Source organism: Protobothrops mucrosquamatus, unplaced genomic scaffold (genome assembly GCF_001527695.2).
Source record: "Protobothrops mucrosquamatus isolate PMUCROS unplaced genomic scaffold, P.Mucros_1.0 scaffold363, whole genome shotgun sequence".
Lineage (NCBI taxonomy): Eukaryota > Metazoa > Chordata > Lepidosauria > Squamata > Viperidae > Protobothrops > Protobothrops mucrosquamatus.
In genome coordinates, this window is record NW_015386697.1 from 761,144 (window position 1) to 785,261 (window position 24,118).

Here is a 24,118-nt window from a genome sequence, read left to right on the forward strand (position 1 = left end):
GCGGCCTTTGCAAATCTATGGAACTAGATGGTCTTGAATTTAATAACGGCTATGCCAAGATTCTTGCAGAGTTAAGTGAATTGCATTAATATATGAGTTAGAAGTACTATAGTATTATATGATCTCTTTTCCCAATCATTACCCCATAAACACACACCAGCACACAAAACCCAGACTGTTGTTTTACACAAGTGTCTTGACAGCAGTATCCTCAACTCACAAACAACCAATTACACATTATTCCATTACCCCCAGGATATGCCCAAATTAACCCCTGGGGAAATTATTCGGTTTTAGAGGAACTTTGGAAGAAATATTGGTTTCTCTTGTCCACGGGGATTCTTAGTCATCCAGGTCATGGTTATCCCAAAGGTGCTTTTTTTCTTTTTCTTTTTGGAGGCAACTGAACTTTGTTTTTCTTTGAAGATGTTTTGCTTCTCATCCAAGAAGCTTCTTCAGCTCTGAAAGATTTATATTCCTTGCAGACAGCTGGTAATTTGCATTCTTTGGAGCAAATGGCCTCAACAACTCTAAAAGAAAGTCCAGTTGCCCCCAAAAAGGAAAAAAAAAGCACCTTTGGGATTGGTTTTTCTTGTTTATATTAATTTCTTTACCCAAGTTGGAATTGATTGATTGAACTTTTTAGTCCCACCCAGTCTGCCGTTACCACCGCAGCCACGCCCACCCAATGGGCCACACCCACCCAATGGGCCACGCCCATCCGGCACCCGATGATGCATAAGTGGGTTTTGGGTTGCAGTTTGGGCACTCGGTCTCTAAAAGGTTCGCCATCACTGTCCTAAAGTTACAACTGTAACTAATTCTGTAAAGTTGATAGTTTTGTATCAATAAATCATCTTTTAAAGTATGGTCAGTATTAATAATCACTTGTCAAGGCAGCTGAGTGAAGTTTCAGTAAACACAAGTATTTTAATTGCTTTGACTAGTTATAACTAAGATAGAAATAGTTGCTTAGATTTTTTAAAAAGAAATGTAGCCCAAATATTTCTACTACTGTTTTTCAATCCTCCTTTATTAATGAAGGATAAATGCATGAAGTAAATACAATTATAGCTTTGTGAAACAATACCCTAGTACAGCGGCTGCCAATCTTTTCTATACCTCGCACCCCTAGAACACTTCTGATATATTCTTGCACCCCCTTACAAAAGTTCGAAATAACGGCAATGAATTATGCATATACACTATAATTTTGAATACCCAAGTTTTCGTACCCCCTGGCATATCATCTCGCACCCCCAGTTGGGAACCCCTACCCTAGTAAATATGAAGCAATATATCAAATGTACTTGTAAGATATGGCCTTTAGCTTTTGTGGACATTAGCAATTCTGGTTCTTGTGGATAGTAAGGCCATCCAAAGAAATATTTAATTGCCAGCATATGATTAGCACTCCCCACTGTAACAGACTGGGCATGTCAGATTAAACTACAGATCTGATTCCAATTATATAAATACAACTAGGGCTACAGCCCAGCACTGCTGTTAGTAAATAACAATTTGATAATAAGTTCAGAAAAACCTAAGCTTTAAAGAAAAACAAGCTGGGGAAGCAGTAAAGACAGTACAAAATATCTACTATCTTATTTGGAAAATATATACAGTGCCTGATATTTTTGATAGTTTAAAAAACAGTGACTTTTCAGTTAGATAAGACTTCAAAGCTCAGTCATAATAAAATGAACATTTCTCACCTATCCCAATATTTGTTTGAAGCTGAAATTACTGATGTTTCAATAATAGCAACTTAGCTGCATTTCTCCAGACAGTTTTGTCCACACTGTCGAACCATCCCGCAGAATGATACTAAACAACTTTATCATAGAAAATACTGAACAAAATTATAGTGTTTAGAATAGGCCAATTTTATCTAAAGCTTGTAATTCAAATAATAATGCAACTAGTAAATCTTTGTAAATTCATTTTAATCTCCTCATTGCAGAGAACATTTCCACAATGATTTATACATTTAAATTCCATTATAATCGAAACTATTACATGTATTTCATTACTGAACAATGAAATAAAACACCATCCATTTTCCAAATGATTCTGTAGGTAAGCAAGCCTCACTCAGTGAGGAAAAACTCTTTACACAATACTCCACTGTCCTTGTTAACATCTGATGTGTACTTCTCTAGATCACGCCTTTCTGACATCTTTGAAGAAAGGTGACTTTTCCTAACATATTACAAACCTTAATATTGTCACTCTTCATGTGACAACTGAAGCCATTTTATAATATAATAGTTCCTCTTTCCAATCTTCAGTAGTGATAAACCATTACTCAGAATATGTTGTCCAAGAATAAGCACAGCTTCAGGGTTCGTTTCTGCAATATGGTTTATAGAAACTGCACCAACTGTTATGTCACGGTATCTGGAAGAAGAAATTATACAGTTGGGTTTACTGCTAATAAGTCTCAGATGGTTTAGAAGCAATCAGCGTTTATCAGAAATGTTAATTAGGGCAGACTGTTATTTTTAAAACCTGGAAAAAACAGAATTGCAAGTATCTCCTGCCCACACATGACCATCACCTCTGTCACCCTCCCAGGACCCCCAAACTCCCAGGATCTCCCTGACCTCTCCCACCTGTGACACCCCTTCACTCTATCTGGGACTCACAATGTTTCCCACTTAATGACCCCTATGTCTTAAGAGTTGTGCCATTGTTCAGCAATGTAGTCATGTGATGTTGTGCAACTCCAATTGCCTTCGTAACCTGAGAACTACCTGTACATAGGACTCATAGACAATAACTTCAACGTAAGGCAATTTATAGCATATCATATAGAAAGTAAAGAGACAAAAACATGTTAACTTACCCCTTTGGTCCATCTGCAATTGCATTAGCTTTCCGACACAAATCAATTACTGTTGTTCCAGGTTCAAGTAGCATTTCTATGTAAGGTGCTTCTCTAAAGAGTTCCTGTAGCTCTTCGTCAGACATATTTTCTAATGCATCTACATCGCTATAATAAAAGGCCTTTGTACATCTGGTAATAAAAAAGTAGCTATCAAAATATGCACTGCATCATTATTTGCTATATCAGTTTTTCTCAAGTTAGGCAGAGCACTTGTATACTTCAAAGTGCTCTAGCATTTACAATCATCCTGCTGGCAATAAACCAGGAATAATGACTGCTTCGTGTCTTCTCCCTCACTTTAAAAATCAAAATAAACCTCTGCTGTTCCCAGTGGGAGAAGCTATTTTCATTTTGGGGATAGAGCAGGTTTAGGAGACCGGAAAGGCTTCAATTCCAAAGTTCTTCTGCACCAATCGTGTACCTCAACATTGCTGTGCACCATTCATGAAATAAATGATGAGAAAGTCTCCTTGTGTTAGATTTTCTTTTTTAAATTTAAATGTTTCCAACTTTGGAAGGATGGGAAATCCAGAATTTAATTGCCTTCTTGTTTGCTATCTGTAAAGCTACAGTCCTTGCTTATATGGCCATTCACAGGATTTTTGTCCAACAAATGAGACTTAACAAATTCAATTTGTCTTTACCTCTTGGCAGATTCCAGACCTTTCCTGCCATGAACAAGCTTAGTTACTTCAGCAGCAAGCCGCTTCTGAGGTCCCCGCTTCTCAGGGTCTTTAGCATGCACTTGCATGATATGATCAATTTCCATACCAGAAAGGAAAGTAAAAAGCTTCAAATACCTTAAAGAGAAGGTAGCATTATTTTGCTTCAGTATTACATAATTTAGATTTATATTTTTTAAAAATATATAATTTAACTAAAAGTGAGACAAATACACTGTTTCCTTTTCTAAAAATATTGAAAATAAAATCTGACACTAGCAATAATTGTTTCTGATGAGATAGAGCTAAATTAATATGACATATTAACCACAGTAAATGCAGAAATTCAGAAATATATTCCAGGAGCTCTGAAAATTGGGGGATTTTTTTTTTTGAAAATCTTTAAGTCCTAAGTATTTATTTAATTTTAAAGTTTATCAGAGTATCCAGTTGATCAACTAGGCTCTTTGGGTATCAAAAGTGTTACTTCCTGATGTTTGAGATGGCATAAACCAATTGTGAGGAGTGCTCTAAGCATCATTTTTTTAACTACCACATATAGCATTCTATCTAACTTCTAAGACACTCAAGATGAATACTTTTGTTCTCACTCCAACTTGATTGTCACAACAATCCTGTGAAATAAGTTAAAAGAAATGCAATCTTCTGCCCTTTATATGCCAACATTATTGGAAATGTAAACACAAACAATTAGAAAGCATCTGGGTACCTATTTGTGCTAGACTGAAAGAAAGTGAGCTCTGTGGTTATAAAGCTTTGGATTCTGGTCTCCCGCATTGACAGTCCAGCATCCTATAAATCATCATTCTAGCAAACAAGTCCTTTTGTTTTTAGCAGGAAAATAACTCCTCATGTAGAAATAGACTTGCCTTTCTACAGTGGCATCTGGCTGTCTGATAAAGAACTGATACAGTTCAAACGGAGAGGTCCTATTTCTGTTAAGCCAAACTGCATTCCCAGCAGATTTTCCCAGCTTATCTCCAGTAGTACTTGTAATAAGAGGTACAGTTATTCCATATACATCGTTGTCAGTTACTCTTAAAAGAGAAAAAAAATGAAAATGTTAGTCATTTGTCAACAGAGTTTGATATACACTTGATGCTATCTGATTGATCACAACTGACACTGGATACAACATGGACAAATTCATGCATAATATTTTCAGTATTGGTTTGCTGTTTCCTTCATCCTAGGTCTGAGAGTGACTGCTTCAACTTCTGACTTCCATGCCCAAGGCCTGATTAAAACTCAGGTTTCCCTACTCCTAGACCAGGAGTAGGCAACCTTGGCTTTTTTATGACTCTTGGACTTCAACTCTCAGAATTCAGGAATTCTGGGAGTTGAAGTCCACGAATCATAAAAGAGCCAAGGTTGCCTACCCCTGTTCTAGACAGTGCCTTAACCACTAGACCAAATTGGCTCTAAAGATCTTAGGTCAGTGATGGCGAACCTTTTAGAGACCGAGTGCCCAAACTGCAACCCAAAACCCACTTATGCATCATCGGGTGCCGGGTGGGTGTGGCCAATTGGATGGGTGTGGCCAATTGGGTGGGCGTGGCTGCATTGGTAACAGCAGACTGGGTGGGACTAAAAAGTTCAATCAATTCCAACTTTGCAAGATCTTTTTTCCCGCGAAATTGACTGATTGAACCTTTTTTTTTTTTTGCACATGGTGGCAGAGGCCTAAAGCGAAAAGGTTTTATAAAACTCAGCTGAAGGCCTAGGACTGGGGCGACGGCGCGCGTGCCCACAGAGAGGGCTCTGAGTGCCGCCTCTGGCACCCGTGCCATAGGTTCGCCACCACTGTCTTAGGTCATATTAAATGGTCAGCACAGATTTTTAAAAGCCCAACCATTTACAAACCAAATATATTTATGTTTTAGAGCAATGTCCCTCAACCTAACATCATCTTGATATATCAAACTATAGTAACTTCCTTTATTTTGAATCACCTGTGTATACTGGCTGGGGAATGACAGTAGCTATATACTCCAGGACATTGGATGCCTATTAGGTTGTGGAAGGAATGTATGTCCAAAATTTTGAGAGACACTAGAAGACCTACCACTAATAAAGTCCACTAACACTCTCCTCAGCTCCCTCCCCAAGAGACTGGGAGGTAAATAATATTCAGTCGGTTCCTTATGATTCTGAAATGTATTATTAGACAGAGCAAATATGAAAAAGCCCAAAGACCCAAAAAGGGAAGGAGACAGAAATCAAACTGTGGCCCCTTTTCTAGTGTGAAAGGAGATACTACATGAGTACAGTACATGACACTGTTTATGTTAAAAGGCCCTAGTATTAGTAGAAGAGGCTTGGAGTCTTCATAGAGCAGGAGTGTCAAACTGCCAGCCCGCGGACCTGATGTGTTATGCCAAAACCGCGCCCAGCCCATTGCCGGCAATGGAGAAAAAGTTGTGATACGTCACAACACGTCACATGACGTTGCAAGTTTGATACCCCTGTCATAGAGGCTCTGGGTGAGACTCCAGCAAGGGCATTCAATAGTATTATCAGATGTTACATTCCAGCTATAGAAGTGATAATATGATTTATATTGCTTTCTTACCATGGGCCAGTTCTGGAAGTATATACCCCATAACTTTGACTAGTCTGGGATTCTTTTGCTTTCTTGTGGCCAAGAGATCAGTATAGTTGTGCATGATAATAAAATATACTTTGTTGCATCTATCTCCAAACACTTTGGTTTAGTTAAAAGCAGGCATTTCCCTACAACACACTGTAAAATTAAAGCTTACCTCCCATGGACCCCAAAAGAGGAAGACCAAGAAAAATAAATGACAAAAACTGTGACGTCATCACACAGAATCTATGACTTACATACTTGCACCACATGCAAGTATGTAATGACAGGCTAAGGCACCCACACACATTCCTTTGCAACATTGAGATTTGAGCGGGCTCCCTGAAATCTCTTCCAACTCCTGTCTGTCTTACTTAGAGACGAGGTCGTATCCAGACATGATATTGCCCAGCTGGTCCGCTCCACCCAGCTGAATGAGGCAGCCGTAGCGACGGTACAAATGCAGGAAGTCGTAAGCTTGCAGCGCCGGGTACAGAAACTCGGCCAGGCCCAGGCCTTCGGTGCTGCTCAAGCGGGTCTTGCAGCTCTGCCGGCTGAGCAACGTGCCCATCCGCAGGTGACCCCCGATTCCGCCCAGGAAGCCGATGACCGACTCGCGCTCCAGCCAGCTGGCGTTGTCCAGGAAATGGACGCTGCCCAGGCGGTCGCCATCCTCGGCCCAGAAGAGCTCCCGGTGGTTCTGGAAGAGCCGCTGCAGCCCCTCGAGGAGGCCCCCCGCGCGCTCCCGCACCTGCTCCGCCGTCAGCGGCTCGCGCGCTTTGGTGCGGCCGCTGGGATCGCCCAGCTGCGCCGTGGCTCCGCCCACTAGGGCGATGACGTTATGGCCGGCGCGTTGGAAGTGCAGCAAGCCCAGGACCGTCAGTAGGTGCCCGACGTGCAACGAGTCGGCCGTGGGGTCGAAGCCGCAGTAGGCCGTGACGGGCGGGCGGCCGGGCTGGAGGAGGTCGATGAGCTGCTCCTCGGCGGGCTGAGGCGGGAACACCTCCTGGAACAGACCGCGCTGGTACTGGGTGGCTAAGAGCCCCTTCGCCACGGGCGAACCCGGCACCGGCCTAGCGTCTGGCTGCTGCTGGTCATGACGCTGCCGCCGCGCCTGCGAAACCAGGAGCCGGGGCAGCGCCGCTGCTCTCCGAGCCGAAAGAAGCCATAGGCTTCCAACCCGGAGCGTGGGCGCCGCCATCTTGCCTACGGAAAGTCAGCTGCGCGCTGAGCGCGAGGCGTGTCGGGATTGGGGCGGGGCCGAAGCGTCCCATTCCCTCTTTGAGAGATGGCTGCCCCAGAATCATCGGGATTGGAACGTGCGGACCCTGGGAGATTCCCAGGTTCCCAAGTTTGCTGGCTTGAAGGTGTGAATATCGCCCCCCAAAGCAGTGTCTTTAAAATTTAGGCATGCATTTACAGAATGGACTGCAGCCTACTTCATCTCCTGTCTGATGAAATTCCAAAGAGAAAGTATTAAGCCAGCTTGGGATAACTGCACTTCGATTCCTCTGCATCCAAAACTGGTTACACCTACAGAAAGAGCTGTTTCTTTATGTTAAATATAATTCAACCAATCAACAAATTGCTGCCATGTGGAATGTCATGTTCTCTTCCAGAACATTTATGTATCAATATAGACAATGACAAGGATAACTCAGCAGAAGCACAAGAGATGGGCTCTTGTTTCCTTTGAAGAATAAAGATGGAAAGAAGCCTGACTCATGCCCAAGAGTAAAAGAAAAGACATGCACAGAAAGGACTTACCCTCTAACTTTTCCTCTCTTAATTAGCATCTACATTCATTTTTAGAAGGATGTAGAAAATTCCATTATGGATCCCCGGAGTAAATATGGGTACTTCACTCCCAGCAGGGAGGGATGGAATCATGTTAAGATTGAAGAATGAATATTTGAAGTATGTGAGGATCTTGTACATTTCTTTGATCTTAAAGAAAGGCTCATGCAGATTTCTATCACCACTTTTTGAAATGATCAGGTTAATACCATAGAATCAGAGTTGGATGGCATAGATATCTAGTTCAACCCCCTGCTTATTGTATCCATTACCGCATTTCTGATTCATCCGACCTTGGACCTCTAGTGAGGAAATCACCACTCCATATGACAAGCTATTCCACTGGCTGATAGCTCATACAATCAGGCAGTTCCGGCTGTCACACCATTCACATGATCATATGATCACGGTTCAGGTTGCACCATCCCACAGACATGCGATCACCATTTGCAATCTTCTCTGCCTCAAGCAAAGTTAATGGGGAAGCCAGCAGGGAAGATTGCAAGTTTTTATTTCACTTTATTTGTTTGCATCCAGCCTTTATTATTTTTACAAATAACTCAAGGTGGTGAACATATCCAACACACTTCCTCCTCTTATTGTCCTTACAACAACAACCCTCTGAGGTGAGCTGAGAGAGAGTGACTGGCCAAGGTCACCCAGTTGGTTTTCATGGTTAAAGCAAGATTAGAACTCATGGTCTCTGGCCTGTTTAGGGTTGTTTATCCTCACTTCCAAATTTACACTCTTTTACCTTTCCATGTTTATGTATTTAACAATCCAATTTGTATGCTGCCCATCCAAGGAAACCAAATAGGAAACTGAACTAAAAAAGCAAAGCATTTAATTAAAATTAATTTTAATTATTAAATCAGAATTATTAAAAGAGAGCCAGTTTGGTCTAGTACAGGGGTGTCAAACTGCCGGCCCACGGGCCGGATACGTCATCAGGAAACCGCGCCCACCACATTGCCGGCAATGGAGAAAAAGCTCCGATACATTGCGTGACGTCATGTGACATCGCGAGTTTGACATGTCTGGTCTAGTAGTTAAGGCATCAGGCTAGGAGTCTGTGAGTTCTAGTCCCACCATAGCCATGAAAACCAGCTGGGTGACTTTGGGCCAGTAACTTTCAGCCCAACTCACCTCATAGGGTTCTTGTGAGGAAAATAGGAGGAAGGGGTGTTGGATATGTTTGAGTTATTCATGAAAATAATAAAGGCAGCAACAATAAAATCAAAAGAAACCAAGCCAAGAACCCAAAAGAAGCCCAGTGGTTATTGACCACATATACCCATGCCAGAGCAATTACGATTGACATCCCAGCACTAATGCCTAAGGAAGACTCAGGTGTTCACAGCCTTCTGAAAGGTCAATATAGTTGGGGCCATCTGTTTCTCAGGGTTGCAAAGGGCAAAGAAGGCATACTTCTGGGACCTACCACTTGACACTGTTTCACAATGAAGACTCGGAGTGTGCTTCATCCCAGCTTGAACAATTTATTTAAATCTTAAGCTGATATACAAGTGCAACTCATTATAGCAAAGCACTAACTTCAAAAAGTCTTAAAAGTTGCCAAATTTGAAAAACACACTGATCCAGAGACATTCCAGCCTCCAAATCTCTTTCCAGGAGATGGCAGTATTGCACTGAGCCTCTAATTATGCCAGCCTAGTTTTAGTGGACCCTAATCACAGATTTTTTTAAGATATATTAATTTCAATCAGAATAGAACTGGAAGGGACCTTGGAGGTCTTCTAGTCCAACCCCCTGCTCATGCAGGAGGCCCTATGCCATTTCAGATAGGTGGCTGTCCAGTCTTTTCTTAAAAACTTCCAGTGATGAAGTATCCAGAACTTCTGAAGGCAAGCTGTTTCACTGGTTAATTATCCTCACCGTTAGGAAGTTTCTCCTTAATTCCAGGTTGCTTCTCTCCTTGATTACTTTCCATCCATTGTTTCTTGTTTTGCCTTCTGGTGCTTTGGAAAATAAAGTAGTTGAGCTTTTGGAAAAAGTTATAAGTAGCACAGTGCAAATGTGTCAACATACCTTTTATACTCTACTAATGTTGAAGCACATTGTTAAGAACTTCATTATCGTTCACTGCCCAGAGTTACTTGTCTGAAATGGGTGGCTACAGGTAAAGAAAATAAATAAAACCATTTGTTCCATGAGGAATGGAGCGAGCACAGTATAATACTCAAAGGCTTATACAATACAAATAAAGCTAGTTTATGCTCCAGTGCAGTTTTAAAAGTTAGAATTGTTGCTAAAAGTTATATCTAGAATTTCTTTGTTAGAAAACTTGTGTCTTAGTGTGGCTTTTTTTTCTGAGAGTGATTGTGATAAGATCAAGCCAAGATATGCCATTTTGCTGTGTGAAAAGAAAAGGAGTTAGAATCTGAACAAGGAATGGGATTGTATAACCTTCATTTATCTTCTTTTGCAGGTAGTTTAAGATATGTACCATCTATTGGTGTGTGCGTGTGTGTGTGTGCATGTGTGTGTTTTTGGTGTGCCTTCAAAACAGTATTGACTTCTGGAGACTGCTTGAATTAATGCCTGCAGTTTTCTTGGTAAGGTGTTTCAGAAATGGTCTGCATTGCCTCCTCCTTAGGCCTGAGAAAGAATAACTGGTTGAAGATCACCCAACTGGTTTTGTGCCTTAGGCAGAATTAGAAATCATGGTCTCCTAATTTTTAGCTTGGTGCCTTAATCACTACACAAAATTGGCCCTTTATTCATTGGTAGCAATAGCTAGATTTTTAAGACAAATCATAATAAAATACTACATGCTCTATGGAACTGTTGTTTTAAATCTAATTCCAACTAATGATGGAAAAAGTTCAGTAATTCTAAAATATCCGAAGTGTGGGATGCCAAGAACAAGGGAAGAAGACAAAAGTTTTTGGATTTTGATTGGTATTTTTCAAAGTGGGTCAGTTTCCATTTTCAAGAGGTCTGAAAATGGCCATTGCTGAGAATTCTGGAAACTGAAAATCAGATTTTATATATTGGGGAAAACTTGTATATTGCAGGATTGAGAAGGCTATTAGTGTTTAAGGACTACATGTAAAAAAAAAAGGGGGGGGACCTAAGGATTTTAGGGACATAACATTGTCACAATGGTCTCACAGAAGGTAAGAGCAAAATCCTTAAAAAAATGGAATGTTTTTTTTAAAAGACCAACATCAATACATTAATTCTATTGGAAACATAAGTATTTTAAGCCTTGCTTATCAAAACATTACAGTTAAACTGTAAACTTATATTTCTGAAATCTATCTTTGAGTAGGATTAAAGTTATGAATAGACAAGCTTATTCTATTATAGACAAGTTGTCTATTGTTATTGAACTATTTTTTAAAAGTAAAATGGTCTTTTCATTTCATCCCAATTTATGTTTCTATTTAATAAGATTTATTTATTTTTTTAAATGTGCATGAATGGATCTGGTTGCTTGTGGAATGAGCTAATCTCTGTTCCAAGTATCTTGAGGTCAAAATGTCAAATCTTTAAAATACTGTTAAATTTATTAGATGCTTCTTTAGACAGTTTCAACCCCTTGTTTGAAAGGTATGCCAAAACCTTTTTTTTTTTCAACTGACAAAACATTGCCTGTTTCCACTCTTACATTCTGATTCTGATTTTTTTCTGCTTTTAAAAGTATCAATTAGCTTCTTTCAGATCTAACTTGGGGTACCTGGTAGGTTTTATAAGATAAACATAATGCAGACTAGTTAGTGTTTTTAATTCCTATAGAAGCATTCTGGAAATATGACACTATTCTGTAATTATTATTTTTTATTCTTTAGATCAATTTCTAGAGCTGCTCAAATGATGTGTGACTGACAGGGTGTACAAGGTGATGTGCAAAGTTGAAAACAAATGATCAAAATCTTTAAATTAAATCACACCTGTGCAACTTCAAACAACAAAACACACAGCAGAAATCATTAGAGACTGTCAAGACAAGAGTTAAAAACCTTCTGGCCCAGTGCCTAGGAGAAAAAGCAGGTCTTCAGCGCTTTCTGAAAATCAGGCAGGCTCCAGACCATCTGAATGTTAGCAATGCTGTTCCATTTGGCAGGCATGTTGACAAGAAGAGAGTCTCCTGGGTCTCACCAGACAGGATTACTTAAGTGATGGGATCTGGAGCCTGCCCAACTTATCAGATTTTATTGGATGGACAAAATTAATTGGAGACAGGAGATTCCACAGATCACTACATCCTGTGCCAGGAAAGGTTTCATAGGAAAAATTCAGCACCTTGAACTTCATTTGGGAGCCCGTTGCAGCTTGCAAAGCAATGATGTTAATGTTAGCATTTCAAGGTAGTCCAGACAAGAAGCACAATCATGAATACTAACTCTATTATAACTTATATTAACAGATTCCAATAAAGGAGAATATTTGTAGCTCAGGATTGAAATGAGTGGTCCTTGGTGCTGTCTGAGCTTGGTTGTTTTTCTTGCAGATGTTTCATTATCCACACTAGGTAATGAACACTAGCACTGATGATGTTACCTAGTTTTGGTAATGAAACGGCTGCAAGAAACCAAGCTAGCTCAAAGGGCACCAATGACCCCTTATTGATACTTGCAAGGCTGAAAGTATTTATCCCCCTCTTTTCTTTTTCTTCCCCAAAAAACTAGGGAGAGTCCCTGCTGAAACTCCTCATGCCCCGTGTCCTTCTATGGATGGAGACATCTTTTATCTGCTGATTTCCCAGTCTTTAGTTCTTGTCTCTTAAGGTCATTCCCACATGCCATTTCAGTTACACGAATGCACTCTGGACTAGCTGTAACATCTGAATAATATCCTCTGCAGTTATTACCAAGATGTCAGCAATGTGTTGTTATCAGCAGTTGAAAGTACCACACTGATGAATCATCAAACAAAACTCAAAGAGTTCTCATTGGAGGCACAAATGACCAAGTTCAAATTATCTTACTTTGGACTCATTATGGAAAGACCCAGCTCTCTGGAAAAGGCTTTAATGCTGGAAAAGGATGATCAGCAACAAGATGGACGGATTCAATTACTGTGGCAATGAGTGCACCATAGGAAGACCTGAAAGATCAGGATGTTAGAATGAAATGGGTGGGGATGTCATGCATTAAAATAATAACAAACTCTATATTTTAAAAGCATGTTCAAAGCCCTGCTTCAAAGACAGGGAAGCACAATTTGTTCTAGAAGCAGCATCTGAAGAACAAGTGACATTTGTACACAAAATCATCTAATCATCTAATATTCCTATGTTACCTTTTGAAAAAAGATAATTTCCCCTTGTCAAAAGCACTTTTCTTCCTCTTTTTCATCTCCACATTCTGCATCTTAGAACTCACGTAAGCTAAAATTCTGCAGTGCATTACCAGTGATTGATCATCCATTATTTTAGAGAAGGACTGGTTCCAGGGGTATGAAGGCATCTGACAATAAATACATCCCTACGTAAATAAAACTATTGAACTTTAACCCCAGGGAAAAAAGTCAGTTCTGAATCTGCTTTAAATCCCAGATTCAAGCCCTAAAGGAATTTAAGAAGAATGTGTCTCTACTGGGGAAAAAGCAAAGATAAAATGCTTATGATAAATTGGAAACGAGCTGAGTAACCCAAAGCCGTTCAGTTAAGATAACTGAATTTAAAGTCCCACCAGTTTTTTTTCCCAGAGCCCTGCTTCCCATATCTAGTGTTTACAGCAATAGATTAGCACCAATCATATTAGAGCGTGCTTACATATGGGTATTACTTCAATGCTGCAAAAGTATTAGTCCTAGATCCTACTCATTATTATCACTAAATGCATTTTCACATCAGAGGGTGTATTAGCAAATATTTACAACATGATAAGAAAATTGAATAGATGGAAGGTTTTGATGAAAGCATTTCACATACTTTAAATCTTCCTTTCAATGTGGAAAAAAAACAGCTCGAGAGCTGGCCAATTTGTAGTTATTGATAGGGATGAGTTTTGGTAATGTTTTATTATTATTTTGTAATCCAAAAGAATATTTGGATGCAGTCACAGACTGCATTTTGATCCCAGGGAAATGACTAGGAGCAAAGAAACCTCTAGTAAGTCTATCTACATAGGAATCAAAATGGGAAAGTATATTAGAAAAGAGCAAAATTGCAGATATCACCCCTTGAGGATTAATATTAACAGAATAACATTGCAAAGCAGAGTATTTATAATTATTTGCACAATGATGCCTGATAGCCACCAAATGATGGGTAATATCTTCCCTGCAACCAGCTCTAAAGAACACTAAAGCAAATGGAATTATTTAAGTCACTGATTAGATTATCTGTTGAGCAAAGAGGGCTTTAAGAGAATACTTGCACCACCTTTCTGCTACTTATTATTGTTCCTTTTCTGAAGGAAGCGTATGAATTGAAATCCTGGGTCTTATTAGGAAACACAGCAGAGAAAATGCAGTACTTCTTTTCTTTTTACAACACAATGCATCATATAGTATGTGGAGAATTTGGGCTGTAAAAATACAAAATATTTGAGGAAGGGGAATTGAGAAGGAGGAATCCTCCCTAAATTGAAGTTGAAGTATACAGTAGGTACGTTTTAGAACTGCTGAGCACATACTAGTGATCTCAGTGGAATTGTCTCCGTGGTTCCTGTGGTCTACAAAGACAGTTATAGTGGTCTTAACAATAATGCTGGTCTCTCTATAGATGTGGTCTATAATTTCAGATAAACTTTGTGGTTTACATAATACCCTTAGAATATCAATTAAGCCCAACACATAAAGCTATGGTATAAATGGTTGTCAGGAGAATCAAAATGAGAATCAAAAATATGCATGGAATTTGAACTTCTTAGAGACAGGAGAAGAATGGGATAAAGTGCAGTGATGACAATGTGATAGTGCTATTTTGTGTGTGTGTGTGCAAAAATAAGTAGTTCCTCTTGATATTTGGACTTCCAGTTTTTATGACATGGTTATGCATTAATTTCAGCAATTTAAAATCATACATTTGGGTGATACCAACTTGTACAAAGGAGTTATAGCTTTATGAATGGATTTGGAAGTCTTTCAACTGAATATGTGATTCTAGATGCAGCACTGATATTTAGAAAGGTTAGTTCAAGTCAGCTGGCTTTCTCAAAAGCTATTATAACTGGATTATCTCAATGTAGAGGCTGTCAGTAGGAAATCCCTTTACTGTTTGGGTTATCCTGTGTATTTAAGAGTAATTATTTCCTGCATAGAGTCAGTCCACTATTGCAGGGATGGAAAACCTACGGTATACCCTTCCAGATGTGACTAAATTATAACCCCTTAGAGTCTTAATCACTATGAGCAATAGTGGGAAATGCTGAGAATGAATATTCAGCAAAATTTGAAAGGCTGCAGATACTACATCCTTAAACAGGAGACTACATCTGCAAGTCAACACAGATATTATTGTGGCCATCCTGTTGATTTTTACATAACTTCCCTTTAATATACTCAGTGTAGGATTGTCTAGAATATAGAATCATGAAGTTGGATGGGGCCATGTAAGATATTAAATCCAATCCCTGGTCGATACAAGAATTCACTTGAAAGCATTCCTGAGCAAAGGGGAAATTATGATCTGCCTTAGTGGTCAGTTCTATTGTTTAACTGTTCTTAACACTTAGAATTTTTTAAAAAAATTTCAACTGGATTTGGACTTCCTGTAATTAAATCTATTACCTCATATCCTGCACTATTTGCAATATGAATAGATCTAAACTTTCAGTATCCCCCTCTTAGTATTTTTTCCCCTCAAGGTTATGTTTCTTGATTGTGCTTCTCTCTCTAAGCTGGAATCTTGCCCTTTCAACAAACTTTTTACAATGGGATTGCATATCTTCTTCTTAGAGAAGACAGAATCAAAATAGAAACTAGTTCTAATTTTTACTATTCAATATCTTTTTACCATCTTCATTAGATAGCTGGTATATTATTATTTCCCATTTCCTTGACATTCTGAGCTCAGTCTAAATATTAGCTTTGCTGACTTCATCTTCACAAATCTTTGTTGTGCTCTTCCTTGGTGAAGAACTGAACTCTTGCATTATTCCATTATGCTCAGTTGCTTCAAGCGTTTTTCTCTTTCTAGCTCAATTCTGAGCTGAGAAGTTGATTTCCCTTTAGTTCAGTTTTCTCCCTTTAGCTCAAATCTGAGATCAGAAATAGGGTTGAATCAGCTTCTGGTTTGATGTCGCAGCTAGATGGGCGCAGGAAGATGGGGCTCTGTCTTTCACATTTGATTTCGCCCTGCTAGGGACCCTGGAAAGGGTCGAAAGTCACCCCGTAGAGGCAACAAGCAAGGAGGGGACCCTTGTTGATCACGGGAAGGTGGTGGTCCTTCTGTTTGATCTGAGGAAGCCCTCCAAACTGGCAGGGGAAAGACTGGCTACATTTGTGTAGCCAATCAGAAGCTGCTGACAATGGAAGACAATAAGCACTAACAAGCAAACTTTCAGCAACATGGATGAAACTGGGTGAGACCCTATCATCTCTTTATGACTCTAAGACTTCTTCCTGGAAAAAATTGCCCAAAGTACCCTCCCTGATGAGAGAGGGAAGGGGAATTTCCACCCCATTCCCTCATGAAAAGAAAAGTGGCAAACTAGTTAATTGGGGGAAACAGAAAATTACAAGATTAATCTGGAATTAATACATATATGGCTTTGAAATTTGGGAACTAAAAGTGTTTTTGAGACTTTTTAAAAATAAAAGATTTGAAAAGCTTGTAATATAAGTTTGGATTTAAAAAGCTGGAAAATGGCACTAATGACATCTAGTGATGAATTATGGCACTACAATTTGTTATGCCTAAAGGAAGCTTGGCTTGAAGCCCAGATTTAGATAAGACTCTTGCTGTCCTTGGAACTTTCACTTTTGAAGACTGCAGCTGCTGAAAGGTGAAAAAAACTTTTGGACTGCATATTGGTGTGGCAGAGACAATGAACTACCTTGAAACCGGCCTGCCTGAACTATGAATATAAATAATTAACTGACTTTCAGAGCTGTGTTGTGGAACTATTTCCCTGCAGAAGAAACACACATCATTGCTTGAGATGATGGAATATTTTGGATTATAAATCTTTGATTGATGAACAATTTTTATTATAAAGACCACCTACAAAAAATGAAATGGATGTCCCATACTCAGCTTTAAATGGTAAAAAACCATCTCTAACAGTATCTCAGTTTGATATACCACCAAGAAAATATGGATGAAGATCAGGAAGAACTTCTCACCATGTTGAAATCAATACAAGAGACTATTGCTTTAGCTCGTGATGAGACTAGAAACAACACAAAGGAGATAAAAGAACAATTTTCTAATCTAAATTTACAAACCCAGAACATGACTACAAAGAAGGAACTAGCAACCCAGAAAATAGAAGGAAAACTGGAGGAAGCAGATCCAAAGATGGAGGACCTAAAGGAAGGAACTAAGCGACAGATCCAGACAACTGAAGAAATAGAAGATAGAGTGATAATATTGGAAATGGAAAAGACATCAATCAAGAATTCAGAACACATTTGAGGAAAAGGAAGAAGAACTGATTGAATGGAAGATAGAGCTGTTAGGAGATCTGTGGGAAATTGGAGAAGGAGGGAGGCTGTTTAATGAATATCAATAGGTTCGTTCTTCCAAAAATACTTTAATCGCATGGTCTTTCTTAGTCCAAACAATATACACAAAAACAGAGGAAAAATTACTTGATGATTGAAATGCATTGACTTGGAAAGTTAGTTGGCAAAGGAAGAAAACTAGAGTAAGACTGAAGAAAACAGAGGTTTTGATCCATTAGATGGGATACTATATTATTAACTAGATGTGGAGAATATTAACTAATATGGTGGAGAATAGATAATTGCTAGAAATAGAAGTATTATCATAACTAGAAAGCTAAGATTTGTAATTAGTGTATTAGATTTTGGTATGATAAGGGAAACAGGAAAATGCCAAGAGATTTGAATAAGGAAAGCTTTTGATTACCCAAATATAACTTACTTTGAAATTATAAACAATAGAGACATTTTGAACACTGATGGGAAATTAAAAAAAAACAAAAAAACGAAAACAGGATACTGATTGAATATATGGATATTAAGTGCAAATGCAATTAAGATATGTTTTGGTTAGAAAAGTTATCTAAAACTGACATTATTGATATTATGAGAAAAATGTAACAAAGATGTTGACATTCAATTATATATTTATTAATAACAATAAGAATTGTATTTGCCTAGTGTGGGAAAACAGGTACTATCGGAAGAAGAAAGGAAACATTTGATGGTGTAATATTGGATCTAGACTGAAGAAGTTAATATATACCACTGAATTACTAATGGACCCAGACAACACGTCTATTAAGTATTTGACTGTAAAACTAGAAAATTAATAAAATATTTATATATAAAAAAGAAAAGAAATGGAGTTGAATCAGAGGTCTCTGCAATGAGAGAGGCTGTGCATGCCTGATATGTTTACCAATGGTTAATCCAGCTATAGTTACACTAAACAGTAAACTAGCCATATAGGATAGGTTCACACCCTACCTCTGGTAGGTCAAACCTAGGTCAAATGCAACTGGTTAATGTGTGCCTTGAAAACACAGCAGAGTATGACAGTGTAAGATATAGAGACTGGTGCTCCCCATGTTGAAGCCAATTTTATTGTAAAAAAGAATACTCTTTGTTTGTTTTCATTTTTAATATGAAAGAAGTCAAGCAAGTTTGGATGGCTTTAGCAGCTCCAGGCCCAGCCCTTGTTAAGGAGAACAGTTGTGGTATTTCTCCAGCCTTGCTTGAGTCTAATATCAACTATCAGAACATAACTCTGCTTCTCTGGATGTGCCATAACTCTCATTTGCCTACTTGTGGCATTTAATTCCAAATTTGTGATTGATCTTCCTAACAATTACATTGTTTCTTGTTCTGGATCAACTGTGAACAATTTTGCCCTGATTTCCACATTACAGTTTTTTCCGATAATTGAGAACAGTTACAACAAAAGTCTTTTTTCCCAGGCTAAATATGTTCCATATCTCTAATTGTTCCTCAATTATTTTTCCTTCCAGGTTCCTTATCATCTTGGTTGGGTCTTCTGGTCACACTCCAGTTTGTCAATATCTTCATAAAAATCTGGTGTCCAAAATCAGGTGCATTACACTATATCCTAGGTCTCACTAGCAGAACAGAGAGAAATATTGGCTTCCTTTGATCGTAACATATTTCTGTTAATGCATTCTGGTTTGCATTTTCCTTTGCTTGCAGCTGAATTACCGACTTGGTTCATTTAACGCTTGATCCACCAAGATTTTATTTTATTTTATATTTGAATTTATATCCCGCCCTTCTCCCGTAGGACTCAGGGCGGCTGACAATCTATTTAAAATACATACAAGACAATACAAATTTAAAATTAATTAAAAAGAATATTAAATATTTGTCGAATTAAAATATAATTAAAACCCCCCTAAAAATTACCCTAGGCCAGTCCTGCAAGCTGGAATAACCNTCTATGGGAGCGTACCGGTCGATGGGAGGTACTCTGCGGCAGGAGGCGGTCTCGAAGATATCCGGGTCCGATGCCATGGAGCGCTTTAAAGATGATAGTCAACACCTTAAAGCGCACCCGGAAGGCCACAGGCAGCCAATGCAGCTCGCGCAGCAGCGGTGTCACGTGGGAGCGCCGAGTCCCCCCCAACACCGCCCGCCTGATTCCATTTACATGTACTGCTGCTCACTACAATTAAATAATTCCTATCCAGATAGTAAATTCCAAGGTAAAATATTGTAGGAATCTTCATGAATGTTCCTAGGAAGTGAAATAGAAGTCTAGTAGTGCCCAAAGAGGTAGGAGATAAGCCATCAAAAACTAAAGGTTTTAACCCCTTGCTTCCACAGATGTTCCCATACTGTGGGAACAAGAGGAATATCACCATGGTCTCATGAATGTCTCAATGCCAAATATGGATTTTAGTAATTCTTTATGATGGTGATGAAAAAATATCAATATTTTTAATTCCATATTGCAGATACTAAGAGAGGAATTGACATTCTAAGGACTAGATAAGGGTGTCTAATATCTAGCTAATGGCAAGCTGGGATTTTCAAGTACATGACCTGGTTGATATATGTGAGATTTGAAGCAAACTGAAAGCTCATAGCTAATAAATAAAAAATATATTAAAGCATATTCAGTCTGAATCATGCCCTAAAAATGATAAGATTTCTCTTTTAAAATCATCATAGAAAACAAAATGAAGTCTTGGGATTAACCCTACTGCCATATTTTCATTTTGGGCACAAAGGCGAGATCCTTCTTTGAATAAATTTTGGTACTTGTAAATGTGAAGTTAAAATCTTTTGTGAAGACCAATAATTTCAGTCACACAACTTGCAAAGTAAAACATCTTTCAAAAGCTAAAAAAAGGAAAAAAAACTATAAAAAGCCATCTCAGTCTGGACAATGGATCCTGAAAAGGCAGTTTTGTGAAAAAATAGTTTTGCAATAGTCATTGGTCAACAAAATCAGATTTGGGGCAGTTTTATGGTTTGTTTTGTCTAGATCAGATAAGAAGCTAGATTTTGAGTAATTCCATATTAATATCTATGACTATCTCTTTATACCAGGATTTCTCAACCGTGGCAACTTTAAAATGTTGGACTTCAACTCCCAGAATTCCTTAGTCAGCATGTTGGCCAGGGAATTCTGGGAAATGAAGATCACAGATCTTAAAAGTTGCTGAGGTTGAGAAACACTGCTTTATGCTGTAAGTTTCCTCACTTTAACTTTCTAATTAATCAAAGTTTATATGTTCTCCTACCTCCTTGGAAAGTTCTTTCTGATTTCTTAAATATTTATGAATGTAAATCAAATGACCATGGGGATGCTGCATTGGTTGCAAAACACTTTTTTTCAGTTCCGTTGTACCTTTGAACATTCACTAAATGAACTGTTGCAATTTGAAAACTACCTGTAGTTTATTTTTAATATTTTAGACTGATAACCTAATGAGAGAGAAAGATTAAATCAGAAGAACTAGGAAATAATTGGAATACCTTGACAAAGCACCATCCTTATTAATTTATAGCACATTTGTTCCACTGACTCCACAAAAGCTCTCAGCAGTTTACAAACTATTACTTTGGTTACTTTAGAATAAATTAGTGATGTGTGAAAATAACTAGAAATCAGGATGGGTGGAAGCAGATGGAGATAAATATGCAGGCTCCAAATTTAATTTGTAACTAAATGCAATGATTAATTAAATGTAACCCACGTTTGCCACTGGCTAATCCCTTAAGAAGCTTTGTAGTTGTAGAATGGAAAACAATCTACGTTCTGAACTTCTAGTGTTTCAGAGAAATTATGGTCATGAAAGATAATATGATTTTTTAAAAAAACTGGTATTAGCCAACTCAGTATGTGGCAAATTAAAATAAAGAATTGCTATCTCATTGATGGATTCACCATTTGAAAGGGAGAGGATGCAGCAACTGACCTGCACTGAAGAAGCTTTGTAGTTGTAGAATGGAAAACAATCTACGTTCTGAACTGGCATCTTTAATGAAATATTTACACCATTCTTCAGTGTAGGTCAGTTGCTGCATCCTCTCCCTTTCAAATGGTGAATCCATCAATGAGATAGCAATTCTTTATTTTAATTTGCCACATGCTGAGTTGGCTAATACCAGGTTTTTTTTTAAATCATATTATCTTTCATGACCATAATTTCTCTGAAACACTAGAAGGCATTTTGTTGCTCAAAGAACAGAACTTTTAAAATATTAAAGGTATACTGTACACAGGTATTCAGATCATCCTTATTGATTTTCCATGGCTTTGCTGTCCCTTGGAAATATTTGTTTATTACCAGCCTCTAAAATTTTGGGCAACAGACAACTCTTCCTATGAATTCTACTGTTTTTAAGTGAATGGTGATTGCTGGGTATTGCTGTACCAAAGTTTTACAGTGATTATTCTTTTTTATATTGTTTTATTCTGCTATTCACTTATACATGCTGATTTTAAGCTTTAGTTACATTTGCTATCTTATTCTGTGCATTAGGCTGACATCAGCATAAGTGTACAGACCAATATAGATAGTTCTCACCTTATGAGCTCAACTGACACTGGAACCCCCTGTTGCTAAGCGAGGTATTTGAGGGGAGTGCATCCACTTTTACGACCTCTTTTGCCATGGTTAAATGAATCACGTGTTAAGTAAATCCAGCTTTTCCCATTGACTTTTCTCATCAAAAGCCAGCTGGGAAAGTTGCAAATGGTGGTTACATTACCTAGGTCAGGGGTAGGCAACCTTGGCTCTTTTATGACTCGTGGACTTCAACTCCCAGAATTCTTGAGCCAGCTATGCTTCAGCTCTGGGAATTGAAGTCCACGAGTCATAAAAGAGCCAAGGTTGCCTACCCCTGACCTAGGACACTGCAACAGTTGTAAATACATGCTAATCTCAATCGCATGACTGTGGGTATGCTACAACAGTTGTAAGTATGAAGATTGATAATAAGCCACTTTTTCAGCATCCTCCCAATGGTCATTAAATGCATAGGTCATAAACTGAGAACCATCTTTATGTTAAATGCATATAAGTTAGTAGAATTATGCTAGTGGAAATAAATATGGCAAAAATGTATTTATATGACTATGGGGGAAATTCTAGAGAGTAAAAAAGATGACCTTGATGGAGATATTAAAGTTCTGTTACCAAAGCAATGATGGGTGAAATATCTCTTAGATCTACAGCCAACAAATAATACCATGGAGAGAATCAGATTAGAGAGACCAGATTAGAGTTTTTCCTCTGATAAATCAGCCATAATGGGTCAGGAGGTTCTAAGTTATATTCCCAGTACATTTGGAAGCATAATTTGGAGAAGGCTACAGTGGACATTACCAGGCAAGACTAACTAACTATTTGATATCTAGGCTTGTGTGCCTAAGCCCTCTTATCTGCATGTTCCTTGGAATGTATAAAGATATTTTTAATGTTTTAATAGTTTTCTTTGTACTGAAGCCACCACATCTTGCATGTATACGATTCTTACAAAATGTACTTAGGCCTGATTGTGGGCTAATTAGGGCTATAACCATTGCAATAAATTTAATAACTTGGGTTCAGAAGAAAAATAATCTTATACCGGAAGTCTGGAAGCCTTTGAGTAATACAATGTACCTTTATGAAGGTTGCCATTTAATTTACAGTCTGTCACAAGTTTTATTTGCTCTTCCAAGGAAGTAATTTGTCAGTTCAAGTTTAAAAAAAAAAATAATCAGGAAAGTGCATATTGCTGAATTTCACACAGTATAAAATTCTATGGAAATTTTCTAAAAATGTTCTGTGTGAGAGAGATCAAGTGGAAATATGATGGTGTTTTCTTTGATTTGGTCATCTCACATATAGCTGTTTTTATTTATTTATTTGATTTTTATCCCACTGTTATTACTTTAAAAGGAACTTAAGGCAGTGAAGATACCTAATGCCTTATGAGCCAGCAGTTTGATCCTGACCAGCCCAAGGTTGACTCAGCCTTCCATCTTTCCTAGGATGAAAAATGTGGACTAAGATTGTTGGGGGCAATATGCTGACTTTGTAAACCACTGTCAAGTACTATGAGGTGGTATATAAGTCTAAGTGCTATTGCTATTGTTATTGCTAATTCTCCTTCCTCCTCCCCATAATAACAAACCTGTGAGGTGAGTCGGGCTGAGAGTTATTGGCCCAAAGTCACCCCGCTGGTTTTCATGCCAAAGGCAGGGCTAGAATTCATAGTTTCCTGATTTCTAAGCCAGCACCTTAACCACCACACCAAGCTCTCCAGTTTAAACCTAAATGCTGACTGCAGGCCTCCAGTAGTGTCATTATAACAACATATCTAACATGGCATCATTGTACAAATGATGCAATTTATCAATTTTTGGTAATGATGTCATGGCAAACATGATGGCCCATGTAAGATAGACAGTCTCTACAGAATACAGATCAAGACTATTTAAGACCCTAATTTAATAATTGAATATTTTATTATTTTTAAAAGTCTAATAAACACAACTCTAACAGATTAGTACTCCACTTTAAGGACATAACAAAATACTTGAGTTATTTATACTGTATTAGCAAC

General features: G+C 38.3%; 1 protein-coding gene across 1 annotated transcript; it reads right to left on the reverse strand.

Annotated features, from left to right (window-relative positions):
- Positions 1-1,930: 1,930 nt before the first annotated feature.
- YARS2 (tyrosyl-tRNA synthetase 2) lies at positions 1,931-7,361 on the reverse strand. The gene is made up of 5 exons (XM_015815679.1): positions 6,535-7,361; positions 4,443-4,610; positions 3,535-3,690; positions 2,849-3,019; positions 1,931-2,400 (listed from the first exon to the last, which is right to left on the reverse strand). The coding sequence occupies exons 1-5, from the start codon at positions 7,359-7,361 to the stop codon at positions 2,229-2,231; spliced, it is 1,494 nt and encodes a 497-aa protein (XP_015671165.1). The 3' UTR covers positions 1,931-2,228.
- Positions 7,362-24,118: the final 16,757 nt, after the last annotated feature.